Genomic DNA, 16697 nt, shown 5'->3' on the forward strand with positions numbered 1-16697 from the left:
AACCTCTGCAATGTTGAGTATGAGGAAAGATTGAGAAGATTCAATTTGCAGAGTCTGGTGGACAGGAGGAAGAGGGGAGATATGATAGAGACCTACAAGTTAGTAAGGGGTTGTTATAGGATCAATGCTGGAGAAGTTCTACAGAAAATAGTGGGAGATCGGGAGAGAACCAGAGGTCATCCCTGGAAACTGTATAAAGAAGGTGTGAGTAGGGGAGTGAGAAGCATGTTTTTTCGTGCAGAGTTGTAAATGATTGGAATGCCTTGCCTGAGAGTGTGGTGTGTACAAGGAGTTTGAGTGTGTTTAAGACAAGGTATGATGAGCTGTGTGTGTGTGTGATAAAAGGACCTCCCAGATGAGTCTTTGACTCCATGAAGTGTTTGGGTAATCGTCATCATCATGCGTATCAAGGATTTGGGCCTAGCATGGCCTGTTCCGCCTTAGAAGTTGTTGAATCATTTTGAGAGGACGTCCTGGTTTTCTTTTTCCTAATTGCTTGTACTTTAAGTATTGTTTTGGTAATCTTTCTGTTTTCATTCTTTCTTTCAGGACATGGACTAGATATTAATGACACCATGTTCACATAAAGATGTGCACTAATTCACATAGAAAAAAGAAAATTCTAACTGACTGTGTTATTTTCGATAGTGATACCTTCATGCTGGTTCAGGACACAAGAATATACAGGGGATCTGAAATAGGAAGTAATCACCATTCAGTTTTGAGTAGGATAAAAATGAATATCATACTGAAAAGAAAAACGTACAAATGTTTTAAAAATGAATCAAAGTGAAACAGCTTTCAGATGTGAATAACAGCATTAGATACTGTATAGAAATATTATTATTGGAGAAAACAAATGAAAGAGGTTTAAAACAATAATCAAATATTGGAGACTCAGTGGTATACTCTGAATAAAACACTGATTGATTCAGCCAGAGAAGTGCAAGGTAAAGTTGTCTGCAAAACAACTTTGCCTTGCGGACTCGCGGAAACTCTGGTAAGAATGCAGAAGATAAACATCAGGAAGGTAGTAAAATGTTTGGGAGTCTATTTGAAAAAAATTAAAAATGAAGTAGAGATGAAGCAGAGGGGGTACAGTAAAAGAGTATACTATAGAAGAAATCAGAGAAGTACATTAAAAGAGTATACCGTAAAAGGAATCAGAGGAGTACAATACTATAGAAGGAAGGCTGATATAAAAACTGAAAATAAAGATATCTTACAAGTTTAGAGTAACTAGTTTGAAAGAGTTTTAAATGAAATAAGAAGTGACAGAATAGTACTAAAAATATTAAAAAGGAATGCAATCAGAAGTACACATTATTACTTGAGGTGGAAAATAGCCACCAAAAACTTAAATATGTGGAAAGGTAAGTGGAATTATTATTATTATGGACCCTTCCAAGGAGTCCCAGGACACTCTTTGCAGGAGGGCACTCTACTCCTACAAACATCTCACCATTCCCTCTAGTACTTAATTCTCCCACTAACACACAACTACCACCAATGCCATCTACTGCCCATCACCACCATCAACATGGTTAGAGTATAATAAATTTAGTTTAATCCTTTATCCAAGTGTGAGCAAACTCTGGTATATACTAGTCTGGGTAGTGGCCCTTCCCTTAATGCATAACATTAGACATATCCGCAAGGAGATGTGTTTTGCATTATAGGAGATACTGAGACAGGAGTGTTGATAGCTTGCTCCACCTTTGCAACGAGTTGGCCTGGTGTTGTACCACCTTACCCAGTCCTGTAGATACTTTCAGGCACAAACTTTGTTTGCTCACACTTGGATAAAGGATTAAACTAAATTTATTATACCACCATCAACAGGATTTTTTTGTCTGTAAATTGTGTGTGCTTTCATTGCTGATTTGCCTGTACACGGGATGAAAATCTGAGTTTCTGGGAGAAAAAACCCTACTACCTCCATTTGAGATCAGCTAACTCACTTTCAATTGAAAAAGCCCATATAAAAAACTCAGGCCCTTTCCAATTGAAGGGCACATTGTACCATTGTTCTTCCTATTGTGCTACAGAGGCTCTAAGAATAGATGATATTATTATCATTATTATTAAAACAGACCTCAATTCACTCATAAGACTCATCAAGAGAGATCCATCTTAGAAAACAGAAAGTAAATTATCTAACTCCTTAAAATTGAATTATATTTACCAAGAAATTATATTCTTGTTTAATCCATCACCTGAGTGTAAGCAAACAAGGAGTTACATATTGAGTACCTTCATATACTCAATTCATTTACTTCATGTAGTTACTTGTATATAGAGGCTATTGTATTGACTTCACATCGATTGCCTCATTAGAAAAAATATGAATTAGCAGTGGCTCCATTCAGTAAAATGCAATAACCAACACTAAGCAGAATGACTCTATTCCAAAGTAACAAGTCCAAAGATGAATATCATAAAAACATTTGTGGAAACCAGATCCAGAAAGATACAGAGATTGAATTAATGCAGGATTTGTATATTTTCCACATTCAAGTAACAAAATGTATATCACCTTATTATTAAACCACTCAGGATTAGAGAAAGTTTTGGAAAGCTTGTGGAATGGCTCAGATATTGCTGCTGTTAAATACCTTTTGATCAGTGCCAAAGCTGCATCTGTCTCCTTTACCACTCTGCTCCATTTAAATAGTTAATTGGTATTAGTGTTTTTTTTTAAAAATTTTTTGTATATTAGCATGCATTTTAATTTAAGTCTGTTTTATTTTTTCAGAGGATACATCACATGCACCTCACCCTAAGATTGATTTTAAAGAACCTATGCATCCAGTTCTAAATGGCTCATTTTCACTGGTTTGTTCTGTAGCTGTAGAACCAGAAATCAAATTATATCTAGATTGGAGTTATCCTATGAAAAATGTAAGTTTTATGTTTTCAAAATAGACATATGTTGGAAACAAATGAATTTTATAAATATATATAATATAACATATATTCAAAATTATCATTTTATATACTAAATTTCTGAGAGATAAGTATCTTAAGCAGCACGTGATTTGGTAATCAACTAGAGGCTTTGATGTTTTGTATTTGGTAATAACTTCACAAGATATAGTTGATAATGAGGTGTTAACACTGCCACCAGTTGGTGAGAGTGATCATGAGGTACTTGTTTGGGAAGTGATGAAACAAAAAAAGGTCACTGCCAAAAATGGATACATGTGGAAGTATAAAGCAGGTGATTATAGGATGCTCTGTAGTTAGTTAGTTAGCATCAGTATGTTGGGGTAGATGAGCTGAGTGAAAAAGATGTTGACAATGCATGGAAATTCATAAGGCAATGTATGACTGCATACTGAGGGTTAAGTGAGTAAATAGAGTGGGAGTGAAATGGATGAACAGCAAAATCAAGTGAGCTGTGCTGGAAAAGAAAATGTTATGGAGACAGTTACAAGACAGTTGGTGGTGATCAGATCCATGAAGAGTATAAGGTGCACGCTAGAAAGGTAACAAGCATGGTAAAGTAAGAAAAGGTGCAATATGAGAGGAGATTTGGCTGATCAGGCCAAGGTTAACAAGGGAATTTTTCCGCTACATGGCAAGCAAGAGGAAGAATAATTATGGCAGAGTAACATTGGTGGATAGTCATGGCAGCAGACTAACAACTGTAAAGGATATAGTGGAATTATTGAACAAGCACTTTATCAGCATCTATCATACTGGTATAAATTATCCAGTACAATATATAGAAGAGAGGCAAGTATTAGGAGACTTGGAAGTGAAAGAAACAGAGATATATCAGATGTTGGTTGGGTTAGATGTGAATAAGGTTGTGGGAATGGATGACATATCACCATGTATGCTTAAGGAATGTGCACCACAGTTGATTATGCCCTTGACCTGGTTAATTAATGAAAGTCTTGCAGTGGGTTGGGTTCCTAAGGATTAGAAAGAAGGCAAAATAGTACACTCCATAAGCATGGTTCTAAGACAGAAGTCTCCAACTATAGACCAGTCTGTATAACTGCAGTTGTTGTCAGGGGAATAGAATACAGAATTGGGTTGATGGAAATGGCATTCTTTATGATGGTCAGCATGTATTTGTAAAGGGTAGGTCCTGTTTCAGTGATTTACTTGCATTTTATGATAAGGTGACAAGTGTGTTAGATAAGGGAGAATCATATATATATATATTGATATTCTTAGACTTTGCAAAAGCGTTTGATAGATTATCACATGATAAGTTGGTCGGATTGATCAGAGATTGGCTCACCGAACGAATAGTAATAATAAAAATCAATATTGGAGATGGATTACCATTACAGGTAATCTAAGATTCATCATAAATAATTTTCTCCATTATTTATATTTTACAATTTTATTTTATTATTATTCCTATTACTAACATCAGACCTCTAGGGTATCAAAGGACTTATCACCAGATAATTCAAACTACCAGACAACTCAAAACCTAATAAGGACTTATTAGGTTTTGAGGTCCACACTCAAAAACAAACAAACAAAAAAACTGTTCAAACCCATCAAACTGTTCTTAAACCCATTCACAATTTACACACACTCTGTTGTCTCCTTCTTCTTCTTCCAGATTTCATGCTTAATTTTTTCATTCATCCATCCGTTTTACTCCTGCCTTATTTAGCTGTTCCTTTTAGTTTATATATGCAAGTATTATTGCTATTAAATAGTTTTTGATTATTGTTCAAACAGCATCTGTTCCCATTTCCACTCAACTCCTCTCTCCACTTTCCATACTATTCCATACACATTCTCATATTTATCACATAAGCTTTAATATTCGCCACCCTTATAGTTCCACATATATCATTTGAGGCAGCATCCAATGAATGGTAATAATCAGTCATGAGGAGTACAAATAGCAAGCTAGGAAAGCTCAACTTGTGGTGCAACATGAGCTGGAATTAGCTAATCAGGCAAAAAAAAAATCCTGTGGAGTTATTTTAATATGTGGCAGTTACCAACAGTCATCTTGAGTAGCCTCCACAGTGCTTCCTTTTCCAGATTTCGTGCTTAATTTGCTTATCTTTTCATTTACCCATTTTGCTCTTATCTTATTTAGCCTTTTCACCTTTTGAGTATAGACTCTGACATCGCTTCTGTTAAATACCTCTTGATTAATGCTCAAGCTGTGTCTTGTCTGCTTTCCACTCAACAGCTCTTTCCATGTTAAAGCTCCTAGTTGTCTTCTGAGCTCATCATAATCCTTGGTCCTAGTAGTTCCACATATATATCCCTTTTTCACAGAAGTTCTCATAAGACTATATACAACCCAGATGGTCACTTCCTGGTCACTCTCACCACATGGAGGGAAGATTAGACACTCCATTCACAGTCCATTCCTCTGATGATATAATCAGATCCAAGACTCTCAACTATCATGTGCCCTCCATTACATGTTGCCTAAGATTGTTGTCCCTGAAGGCCCTGAGAAGTTCATTTTCTGTATTCTCTGATGATCTTCATTTCAATCAATATTTCCATAATTAAAATCACCCATAATGATCATCTTCACTTGCTTAATTAGTCAAGTTGCCTATACATTTCTTTGTCTCCACCATTTACATCCTGACCTATAGCAACACTTAATTAAATATCTCATTCTGTCAACCTCCACCTTGTACTATACTTCTTCAAAATCACTGCCACTATTTTTTCCTCATATTTCAACCTTCAGTGGACATAATTTCCTTACGAAAATCATCATACCCTTCTCTTTCTATTCCCATTAGGATATCATTCTCTTTTGACTATGTTTCACTTATTCCAACTATCTTCATCTGAATAAACTCAATCAATGCAACAGTTTCATCTCCTTTATTTTGGATTCTCCTGGCATTCATAAATAAGCAAATAATGGATTTGAATGCATGGAGAGTAGTTGCACCTGGGAGGTACAGTATATGGGATAAATGGTAAAGGTGTGCAGAAGTCACAGGTGATGGATGACATGGATAGGACTGATTATAGACCAAGAAATGGATTATACACTCCTTCTTTATCTCACTGGCCAATCCCATTTCCCTGTTCAACTTTCATTACTGTTTGCACATTCTTATCTGTCATACTATTCTCATCTCAATTCACAGTCACTTTAGTCTCACTTGGTGCACTCTCCTGTTCATTATGTTCTGTTTACTTCATCTTAGACTTCCACCAATACTTTGTTTGCATGACTTGTTATACTTCCTTCCAGCAACACAACTTTTCCAGATGACACTCCAAAATCATTTAAATGTAGGCCACACTCTTATACAATTCCATTCATCCTTCAAACTCATCCCAAACATTCACAAACTGCACTCTTTCTCTTCACACATTTCTACTAGCATATCATTGACGATTTTTGCTCTCCATCTCTTTTTATCATTGTCATACTTTTGCAACACACAAATTATTCTTACTGCAACACTATTGGCTTTCACTCGCTTCAATAATCTCCTGATGTCCATTCTCACATTCTCCCTATGCCCAGCCAAATCATTCATTCCAACCACAACCACTAACTCCTTACACACTTACTTCTCATATCTGGAGTGTCTATCATCCCCTTCATTCTTCCTACTGGAACACTCTCTTATCCAACACACCTTTTATAATAGAACTTCCATTCAGTATCACACTTGAATGATATTTTATTTCCTTTTCTCTTCTATCTTTGATTTCTTCTTTTGCACTCTTCTGTTTATATCCACTCCAAATCAAATTTTAGTGATTGTTCTTGCTTTTGCTCCATCAGCCAGTCCTTATTCCATTCCCACACTCATGCTTGTCCCTGCTTCAGCAGTCGCTCACTTCATTTCCCCACACAATCATGTTCTCTCTCTCTCTCTCTTGCTTTGTCAGTCAAGATTACTTCTATTCCCACAAGAAAGCTCACTTTTGCTTTTTCAGTAATTTCTTTATTCACAATCACATTCTTTGCATTCATATTTTCTCCTCACTCTTCTGCCTGATATCATTCTCAGTGTTACGCTCCTCACTGCCTTTTATCTTTCATCTAACATTCTTCATTTCTTGTTCTTGACTTTCATTTAAATGACTACAGTCCATTAAAATATCACACTTTCTGCAGATCCTCTCAATCTCTTAATAAACACATCTGCCACATTTTATACTGCTGACAACAAATCAACTTACACTGCTCATGCACTTGAGTTTTGTGCCACAATCTAGTTGTTCTTGTTCTAACTCCCATTGTACCATCATTAATTATAACTTATTACACAAAATTCACTACATAAATACTAACAACCTCAAAAATTGTTATCCATTCAGTCTGAGTGTGACACTATGTTATTTTTATGAATATGTTTACAATATTGTGTCTTGTTATGAGTTGTAGTTGCTCTGATTTTCCTTTCTTGAAATAAAGACAAAATGGCTAAAGTATACACTAAAAATGTTTTAAAGGATACAGAAGAGAGTGCCAGAATTATGGATGTGTCAAAAGCACAATCAAATTGTAAATTCTAGTGTACTTAATTCAAAGGCCACTAAAAGGTGAATTTCCAAGATCATGAGGGTATGAATGCAGTTGCAGGAGTTAATGAAGTAGGGAAAAAGGTGACATGTAAGGTATTGATAACAACACATAATGATAAGAAAATAATATTTATTAACTTATTTGCTGCTATTTCACTGGCATTATATCCATCATCTTCAGAGCAGAAAAACGTTTATCACAGTATGTGAAACAGCAACTTGGTATAAAAGTAGGATTAGTTTTTAAAAAAAAATGTAATGGACAATACAAGGAATTAAAGTCCTAATTAGGTACCATCTATGTTGGAAAAAGAGAGAAAACCTTATGTCAAATTGCCAACCCTTATCCATTCACCTAAGGACAAACACTCTTCTTTATCACATCCAGGAGTTTATGATGTGCCCTGGCCTTGTGACCGTGCTTACTATGGACAGACAGGAAGAACTATTGATCCACCTTGGTGAACATAAAAAATACATCCGGTACTATTGTTGTGGCAAGTCGGGTCTAGAAGACCATGCTTTGGATACTACTTCACACAGGATCAATTGGAAGAAAACAAAAGTGCTTGGAATCAACAGAAGCTTTAAAACATACTCCAAACCTCAACAAGTATGACTGTATAAATTTACCAAAAATCGGAGACAGTCATTTTAAGATCTAATTAATATTTGTTTTCTCTCTTTTTCCAGCATAGATGATGTCTAATTAGAACTTTAGTTCCTTGTATTGTCCGTTACAATTTTTTTAAACTAGTCCCACTGTTATATCAAATTGTTGTTGTTTAGTATACTGTGACAATCTGTTTTTGTGCTCTGAAGATGCTGAATATAATACCAGTGAAATATCAGCAAATAAGTTAATTTGTTAATATACAGAAAATAAGTTAATATTATTTTCTTATCACCCTATGTTTTCATCAGTACTGTGAAAATAAATAACATGTACTGTGAACACATAAGCCTTTCCACACATTAGAGTAGAGATTATCCTAACTATTAGCCCATATTATGTGGCCGTCTGAAGGTTATCTAATGTACTCTGGTGCATAAGTACTAAAGGTACTGTAGGTACATTAATATTGACCTGAATGGCTCAATAAGCACAATGTAAGTAATTATCATCATTAAAGTCTTGATATGTAGCCTCAAGGGGTATAGAGATAGTATGATAGTTACTACATGATTAAGTTTACATTATTACTAACTTTGGATCAATAGTTTATTTCTGAATTAGTCTGTTATTTTTCAGAATTCCAGTATTGTCAGATCTTATATTTTATTTTCCTAAAGCATTTCTTATTGCATCAAATCCACCTTGATCTTAGTCTCCCCCCCCCCCCCCCCCGAGTTTTTTTTTCCCCTACCATCTAGCCATCATACAACCGTTTAGACTTTTCTCATTCTGTTTATATGACCATGCTACCTCCAGATTCCTGCATGTGTGCACGCACGCACACAAATTGCCAGCAGTGTCAAGTCCTTTACTAATATCTTTTTTTTTTTAATATGATTTTCCTGTCGAAGACATCTGCTCAATCCCTTATTTTTTTTCAGAACTTTCATGTGTGTAGCCTCTAGTTTTTTTTTTTTTTTTGACTATTCACTTTATTTCTAACTCAACTCACAGATCCATAAGTCAAAATTTGCTTGAAAACTGTTTCATATACTCTTAGTTTAGTATTTTGGCTAATTTCTCTCATATTTTGGCCTGGTTGGCTGAGTGGTTAGTGTACCCACTCTCCAACCAACAAGTTGCGGGGTCGAATCCCGCCATGGGCTTGTATGTTTGTATGTGTGTCTTTAGACGGGAGATGAATTTCATCACCCGATGTGAGACCACTGTCCTGCTTATTGAAAGCTGGAAGTGACTTAAAAAAGTTTGGGTCTCTGGAGTAGGGATTCTGGGCTATGTAAAATAAATTAAAATATATAAAAAATATAAAAAAAATCCCTTAGCCCACCCACCCATGGTACAAAGCTTACCATAGGTTAGCAAATAACCTTTCTTGGGTGGAACAACATAAAAAAAAAATGTCATAAAAATTTACTCAACTAACTCCCCATCATACCTTCGAGCATATTCTGTTATCTGTTTTCATATTTAATTCACCTCTCCACTAAAAAAATTGTGCTCAAATAGCTGAAATATACACTAAGTTAGTTTTGCATTAGGACCCCCCCCCATGGCAATTTACATATTTGATGCGATAACAAAGTACCACATGATATCAACATCATGTAACTACTATAAATGGACACACCCATTCTCTGTATATAATCAATAAACATTCCAGTAATGGAGAAATGTGGTGACGTAAGCCAATTTGACTGTAGGCATCTATATATATTTCAGCATCTAGAACATCAAGGATATCCTATTCTCATATCACTTCTCTAGAATCTTGAAGAATTTGGTGTTTTATGAGGTGTCAATGTAACTGGTATTCCACCCCATTGATGTAGTCTTTTTGTAATTTTTCTGTGTGTTGCTCACTAGATGTTTCCACAAGGATATCACTAGAATTAAGTTTTTTGACGGTTTTGGGAGATCATGCCAGTCCTTCCAAACCCTTCTGAAGAAAGAAGGAATGATCCTTCTTTCTTCCAGTTTACGATATATGTTTTATGACTTTAAATATTTCAGGAAATGACAACGTATACTAAAATATTAATTAAAAAACTATAATCAATACTTCCAGTATTTCGGCAATGTTACATTGCCATCTTGCACTAATAACGAGCAAGTGAGGCTAAAGAATATTTTTATGTTGTCGCTAGTGAACGTGGCAGTTGCGTTGAGTTGTGCTAGAAAACATGTTTTTAAATTAAAGTATAGTGTGGCTTTTTGTCCCAAATTGTGCTGCAGGTGTGCTTCAGTTGGATACAAGTGTTCTTCAAGTGTTACTTCAATACAAGTGTTATTGTTTGAAACTCTGTTGTATATATTGTGTTTTCACTGCTGTTTGTTTCACTACTTCAGCGTCTAAAGATGGTGTTCAACAAGAGACGTCAGTGACTCAGAGGACTTCTATACGAAAGTCTGGCTAAGTGTTGGATTTTTTGCAATGGATGTATTGCAGAAACTGCTATATGTATGTGCCGAAGAATGTGAGGAATCTGTGGACTGTTTGGCTAAATGAGAAGAATGAAAACGTCGACGTATTATTATTATTCAGGCCTCCAAGGAGTCAAAAGACTCTTCGAGGGGAGGTCCCCCCCCCTGAGAAACACAAAGTCTATCATACCACTCTTTAAACTCACTGACCGTTCTCGCTCCCACCACTCCATCAGGCATTGCATTCCAAGACTCAACCACCCTCCACACAAAGAAACCACTCCTTACCCTCTTGCTCACAGTTTCCTTTCGTAACTTCCAGGGATGGCCTCTTGTCATCACTCCTTCCAGCTGTTCAACCAAGCGAAAGAACTCCCCAGTGTCAACCCTGTAACCACCTCTCAACAGTTTAAAAGTCTCAATCATATCACCTCTCCTTCTTCTATCCACCAAACTGCAGTCCACATTCTCTCAGCCGATCCTCATAACTATCCTTGTACAGTCCTGAAACCATCTTTGTCATCCGTCTTTGTATCCTTTCCACAGTTAATTTATCCCCTTCATATCCTGGGGACCAAATCTGAGAACAATAGTCCAAGTGTGGTCTGATCAGAGACTTATACAATGGAATGATAACCCTCTTATCTCTGCAGGTCAGTGTCCTTCTCATAATAGCAGCAATCCTCTGTGTTACCTTCACCACCTTTGCAATATGTCCCCTAAACTTCAGGTTTCTATGTGAAGTGTTGAGATAGGCTGGAGTGATTAGGAATGGAAGCAGACGTTGGGAGGACCGTAGCAGAAGAACGTCAGCAGGAGTTCATGAAAATGAAAAGTGACCTTCATCTTCTGCAAGAGGAATTGAAAGTGCTCAGTAAGGAGGTTCTGGAAAATAAAATTAAAAGTTAAATGTGTTGAATAGAGAAATTAGGACTATGGAGATTACTTTAGGTGAAGTAACTAGAACAGGATTAAGTATGGGAGAGTCTTTGGTGATTGATGAAGTAGTAAATAGTATGGGAGTGATTGGGAGTCAACAGAAGTCTAGAAGAAACGAGATATTGTGAGAGTGAGTGTGAGTAAAAGAGCATTGAGAAATGAAACTGGGAGACTCATGCTGAATAGCGTAGAAAATGAGGCCATGAGTGATGCTTCTTTGGACTTGAATGAAGTTATGAGTGGTAAAATATATGGTGATTCTGTGATTAAGGGTATGGAGAGCAGTATGCTTGAGGAGAGCTTGGTTGGTGGAACAATAGAGAGAGAGAGAGTGGCTTTAGCACTAATGAGAAGGCATAATGCAGAAAAGATGATAGTTATGGTGAGTACAAATGACCTGATGGTAGTATAAATCGGGTAGCAAAAGATTTAAGAACATTGTTAGATAATTAAGGGGATACAAATCCCTTGTTGTTCAACTGCCCGTAAGCAAAACTCTAAGATCGAGAACTACGAATCTATGAGTTTCATATATATACCGAAAAACTATCGGCGAATCCAAGTGTAAATGACCACTTGGTAGTACAACACCAAGGCAACTCGAAGCAAAGGTGGAGCAAGCTCCCTCATGATCCTTGATATTTTCTCATAATGTAAAAACACAGCCCCTAGGGGATGTAATACTGTAATTACAACATGAGGAGAGGTCACTACCCAGACCGGTTTCAACATTTTTTGAGGTCTCATCAGTGAGGGTAGACCTGAAAGATAACAATGTTTAAGTGAAAAGAACTTGCATACCTTTACTATACGAATGCCATAAAGGTGTGTTTGTATATTATAACATAAATTGAAAATTTATGTTATAATATACAAACATATAAATATATAAATATATAATATTTATATTATATATATTATATATTATATATAAATATATTATATTATATTATATTTATATTATATTATATATAAATATACAAAATATATTATATATAAATATACAAAATTTATATATAATATACGGCTATTCTGGCATCCTTAATAATAATTAAGGGGATACAAATCCCTTGTTGTTCAACTGCCAGTAGGCAAAACTCTAAGATCGAAACTATGAATCTACGAGTTTCATATATACTGAAAAACTATCGGCGAATCCAAGTGTAAATGACCACTTGGTCATTTACACTTGGATTCACCAAGGCAACTCGAAGGAAAGGTGGAGCAAGCACCCTCACGATCCTTGATATTTTCTCATAATGTAAAAACACAGCCCTTAGGGGATGTAATACTGTAATTGCATTATAAGAAGAGGTCACTACTCAGACTGGTTTATACGAATCTATGAGTTTCATATATACCGAAAAACTATCGGTATATATGAAAAACGAAGGATTTGTATCCCCTTAATTATTATTAAGGATGCCAGAAAAATAGCCGTTTGGCTTTCAATTTATGTTATAATATACAAACACACCTTTATGGCATTCGTATGGTAAAGGTATGTAAATTCTTTTCACTTAAACCTTGTTATCTTCCAGGTCTACCTACTCACTGATGAAACCTCAAAAAAGGTTGAAACCGGTCTGAGTTTGTGACCTCTCTTCATAATGTAATTACAGTATTACATCCCCTAGGGGGCTGTGTTTTTAAAATCTAAGAAAATATCAAGGATAGTGAGAGAGCTTGCTCCACCTTTGCTTCGAGTTGCCTTGGTGTTGTACTACCAAGTGGTCATTTACACTTGGATTTGCCGATAGTTTTTCGGTATATATGAAACTCAAATTCGTAGTTCTCGATCTTAGAGTTTTGCTTACTGGAAGTTGAATAACAAGGGATTTGTATCCCCTTAATTGTTATTAAGGATGCCAGAAAAATAGCCATTTGGCTTTCAATTTATGTGTATCCCCTTAATTATTATTAAGGATGCCAGAAAAATAGCCGTTTGGCTTTCAGTCTATGTTATAATATACAAACACACCTTTATGGCATTCGTATATTAAAGGTATGTAAGTTCTTTCCACTTAAACGTTGTTATCTTTCAGGTCTACCTACTCACTTATGAGACCTCAAAAAAGGTTGAAACCGGTCTGGGTAGTGACCTCTCCTCATAATGTAATTACAGTATTACATCCCCTAAGGGCTGTCTTTTAACATTATGAAAAAATATCAAGGATAGTGAGGGAGCTTGCTCCACCTTTGCTTCAAGTTGCCTTGGTTTTGTACTACCAAGTGGTCATTTACACTTGAATTTGCCAATAGTTTTTCAGTATATATGAAACTCATAGATTCGTAGTTCTCGATCTTAGAGTTTTGCTTACTGACAGTTGAACAACAAGGGATTTGTATCCCCCTTAATTATTATTAAGGATACCAGAAAATAGCCATTTGGCTTTCAATTTAACATTGTTAGATCAAGGATAGTGAGGGAGCTTGCTCTACCTTTGCTTCGAGTTGCCTTGGTGTTGCACTACCAAGTGATTATTTACACTTGGATTCGCCGATAGTTTTTTGGTATATATGAAACTCATAGATTCGTAGTTCTCGATCTTAGACTTTTGCTTACTGGCAGTTGAATAACAAGGAATTTGTATCCCCTTAATTATTATTAAGGATGCCAGAAAAATAGCCGTTTGGCTTTCAATTTAACATTGTTAGATATCGTGAAGAAGAAAAGTATCAAAGGGAGGATACTGTATGTGCTGCCTCGTTTTAACAATTATGAGTTAAGTAGATGAGCGGTGATAATGATTGATACGATTGCAAGAATCTGCAAAAAAAGAGGTCTGGAATTTGTTGATGTCTAGAGTGTGTTTGAAGGCAAGACAGTTGTATGCAACAGATGGGTTGCATCTGAACATGGAAGGTTGATCGAGGAAGTTACTGTTTTCTTAACAAGTTGAAGTAATTGGGCAGGGAAATTAAAATTGAAAGGGTTGAGTGTAAGAGGGAGAAACTAAAGCAGTGATTGTATGTTTGTTGATCCTTATTCGGGGAATAAATTGCAGAATAGAATGGATAAAGATTGGCATGGGACTACTGAAATTAGTGACATGTATATCAGTTCTAAAGCTAGTACAAGAATTAAAGGGAAGCTGCAATTTTTTATACTAATGCAAGAAGCATTCGAAATAAGAGGTAAGAATGTTTGGCATTAGTCAGTGCAATCTCACCAAAAGTTGTAGGCATTAGTGAAACTTGGCTGTCAGCAGAAGATGTTGTTACTGGAATTGAATGTGATGGATACAGTATTTTCAGGGAGGATAGAGAAGATAGAATGGGGAGGAGTACTGTTGATGATAGCTGATGAGGTGCAGCAAAAGAAAGTAGTATATCAAGATGATAGACATGTGAATGATAGTGGTGTGAAATAGTGACCAACGCAATCAAATATACAGTTGGTTGCTGCTATAGGCTGGAGGGGGGGGGTACAGGGGTGATATTGAATTCATGCATCAGCAAATTAGTGCAATGAGTGCAGGGTTAGTGATTATTATGGGTGATTTTAATTATGGTGATGTCAATTGGAAGGAGGAAATATCACGTGGCAAAAAGGATGGAATATTTACAAGGAGAAAGGCGATCAGGCCTCAAGAACAGTACAGTACAGGCTTCAAGCTAATAAGAGTTCTTTTGCTATGTGGCAAGTAAAAGGAAGAATGACTTCAGAAGGATAACTTTAGTGGGTGCTTATGGTATTGAGGTGACAAATTCAGATGTAATTGTAGAGTTACTAAGTGATCACTTTTCAAAAGCTATCACCCAAGTGAGGATATCTCTGTACCCGTAGAAATAACTAATGTAAGAATTTAAGTTAATATATCAGATGTACTTAGTATATTGCAAAATTTAAATGTAAACACTACTGTAGGTTTAGATGGAATATCTAAACCTACTCGGGTGTTGCGTGAATGTGCAAAGGAATTGTCAATTCCTCTTACTTGGTTATTTAACTTAAGTTTGAACTCTGGTATGGTCCCTAGGGAGTGGAAGGAAGGCAAAGTAGTTCTTTTGCATTAAGTTGGTTTTAAAACAGCAGTAGTTAATTACAGACCAATCACCATCTCGGGAGTGGTAGTAAAAGTATTGGAAAAGTTGGTTAAAGACAAAATTCAAGACTGGGCGGATCAGGATATGATACTCTATAGGGACCAACATAGTTTTGTTAAAGGTCAATCCTGTCTTAGCAATTTATTAACTTTTTTTATAATAGAATGACATCTCCGTTGACAAAGGAAATGGCTACACAGTGGTACTTCTGGATTTTGCTAAGGCTTTTGACAGGATACCCCGTAGAATACTGTTGCGCAAATTGGAGCAGATGGGGATGGATACTACACTGGTGATAAGGATAAGAGAATGGCTTAGTGAGAGATTCCAGAAAGTGGCGTGGCTCTGTGCTTGGGCCGTTTTTGTTTAATTTGTACATAAATGATATAGGAAATGACTTACAGGGAGATATTCAGTTGTTTGCTGATAATGCAAAGTTGGGTTGTACAATAAAAAATCAAGCTGATGTTGAGAGTTTGCAGGATGAATTAAATAAGCTGGCAAAATGGGCAAAAGGTAATTGATGTCAGTTCAATGTGGAAAAATGTAAAGTTTATGGATTTTGTTATCTAAAGATTACCAGCTATGTACTCCAAGAGATTGATGAGGCTAGGGACTTAGGGGATAGGGAAATGAAGTTCAGGGGACACATTGCTAAGGTGTCTAAGATTGCACATAGAATTACTTGGTTACTGAGGAACACACTAACATCCAGAGATATAGAGTTATTATTCCCCTTTATAAAGCATTGATTCTTCCAAATTTGGATTACTGTGCTCAGGTCTGGTCACCTGGATTCCTTGGAGATGAGGAGGTTATGGAGAGGCTTCAGAGGAAAGTAACTAAGTTGGTGAGTGATGTAAAAAATTCTCCCTACATTGATAGATTGAGAGCTTGTGGATTGCAGAAGTTGGTTGATAGGCAGAGAAAAGGTGATATGATAGGAACATTTAAATTACTAAAAGGTTTTTGTAAGGTTGATGTAAGGGGAAATATTTTTGTAAGGGGAAATATTTCAGCTTTGCGATAGTGATGGAAGAACAAGAGGTCATCCTTGGAAATTAAGGAAAAGTGTGGTTAACAAGGGTGTGAGAATGAGTTTTTTCATCTGGAGGGTGGTGAATGAGTGGAATGCATTGCCTGACTC

At 36.1% G+C, this 16697-nt stretch overlaps 1 protein-coding gene across 4 annotated transcripts in view; it reads left to right on the top strand.

Moving 5' to 3' along the window:
• The window catches only part of LOC150106656 (vascular endothelial growth factor receptor 1-like), a 672835-nt gene that overhangs the window by 173968 nt on the left and 482170 nt on the right, over positions 1 to 16697 (top strand). For all 4 annotated transcript variants that reach the window (XM_090392613.1, XM_090392614.1, XM_090392616.1 and 1 more), the window contains exon 5: positions 2756 to 2901. In XM_090392613.1, the coding sequence (XP_090248739.1) occupies positions 2756 to 2901 (146 nt within the window). The remainder of the gene's footprint in view (positions 1 to 2755; positions 2902 to 16697) is intronic.

The sequence above is a fragment of the Typopeltis vanoorti genome, chromosome 5 (genome assembly GCF_054136105.1).
Source record: "Typopeltis vanoorti isolate ZY-2024b chromosome 5, IOZ_Tvanoo_1.0, whole genome shotgun sequence".
Lineage (NCBI taxonomy): Eukaryota > Metazoa > Arthropoda > Arachnida > Uropygi > Thelyphonidae > Typopeltis > Typopeltis vanoorti.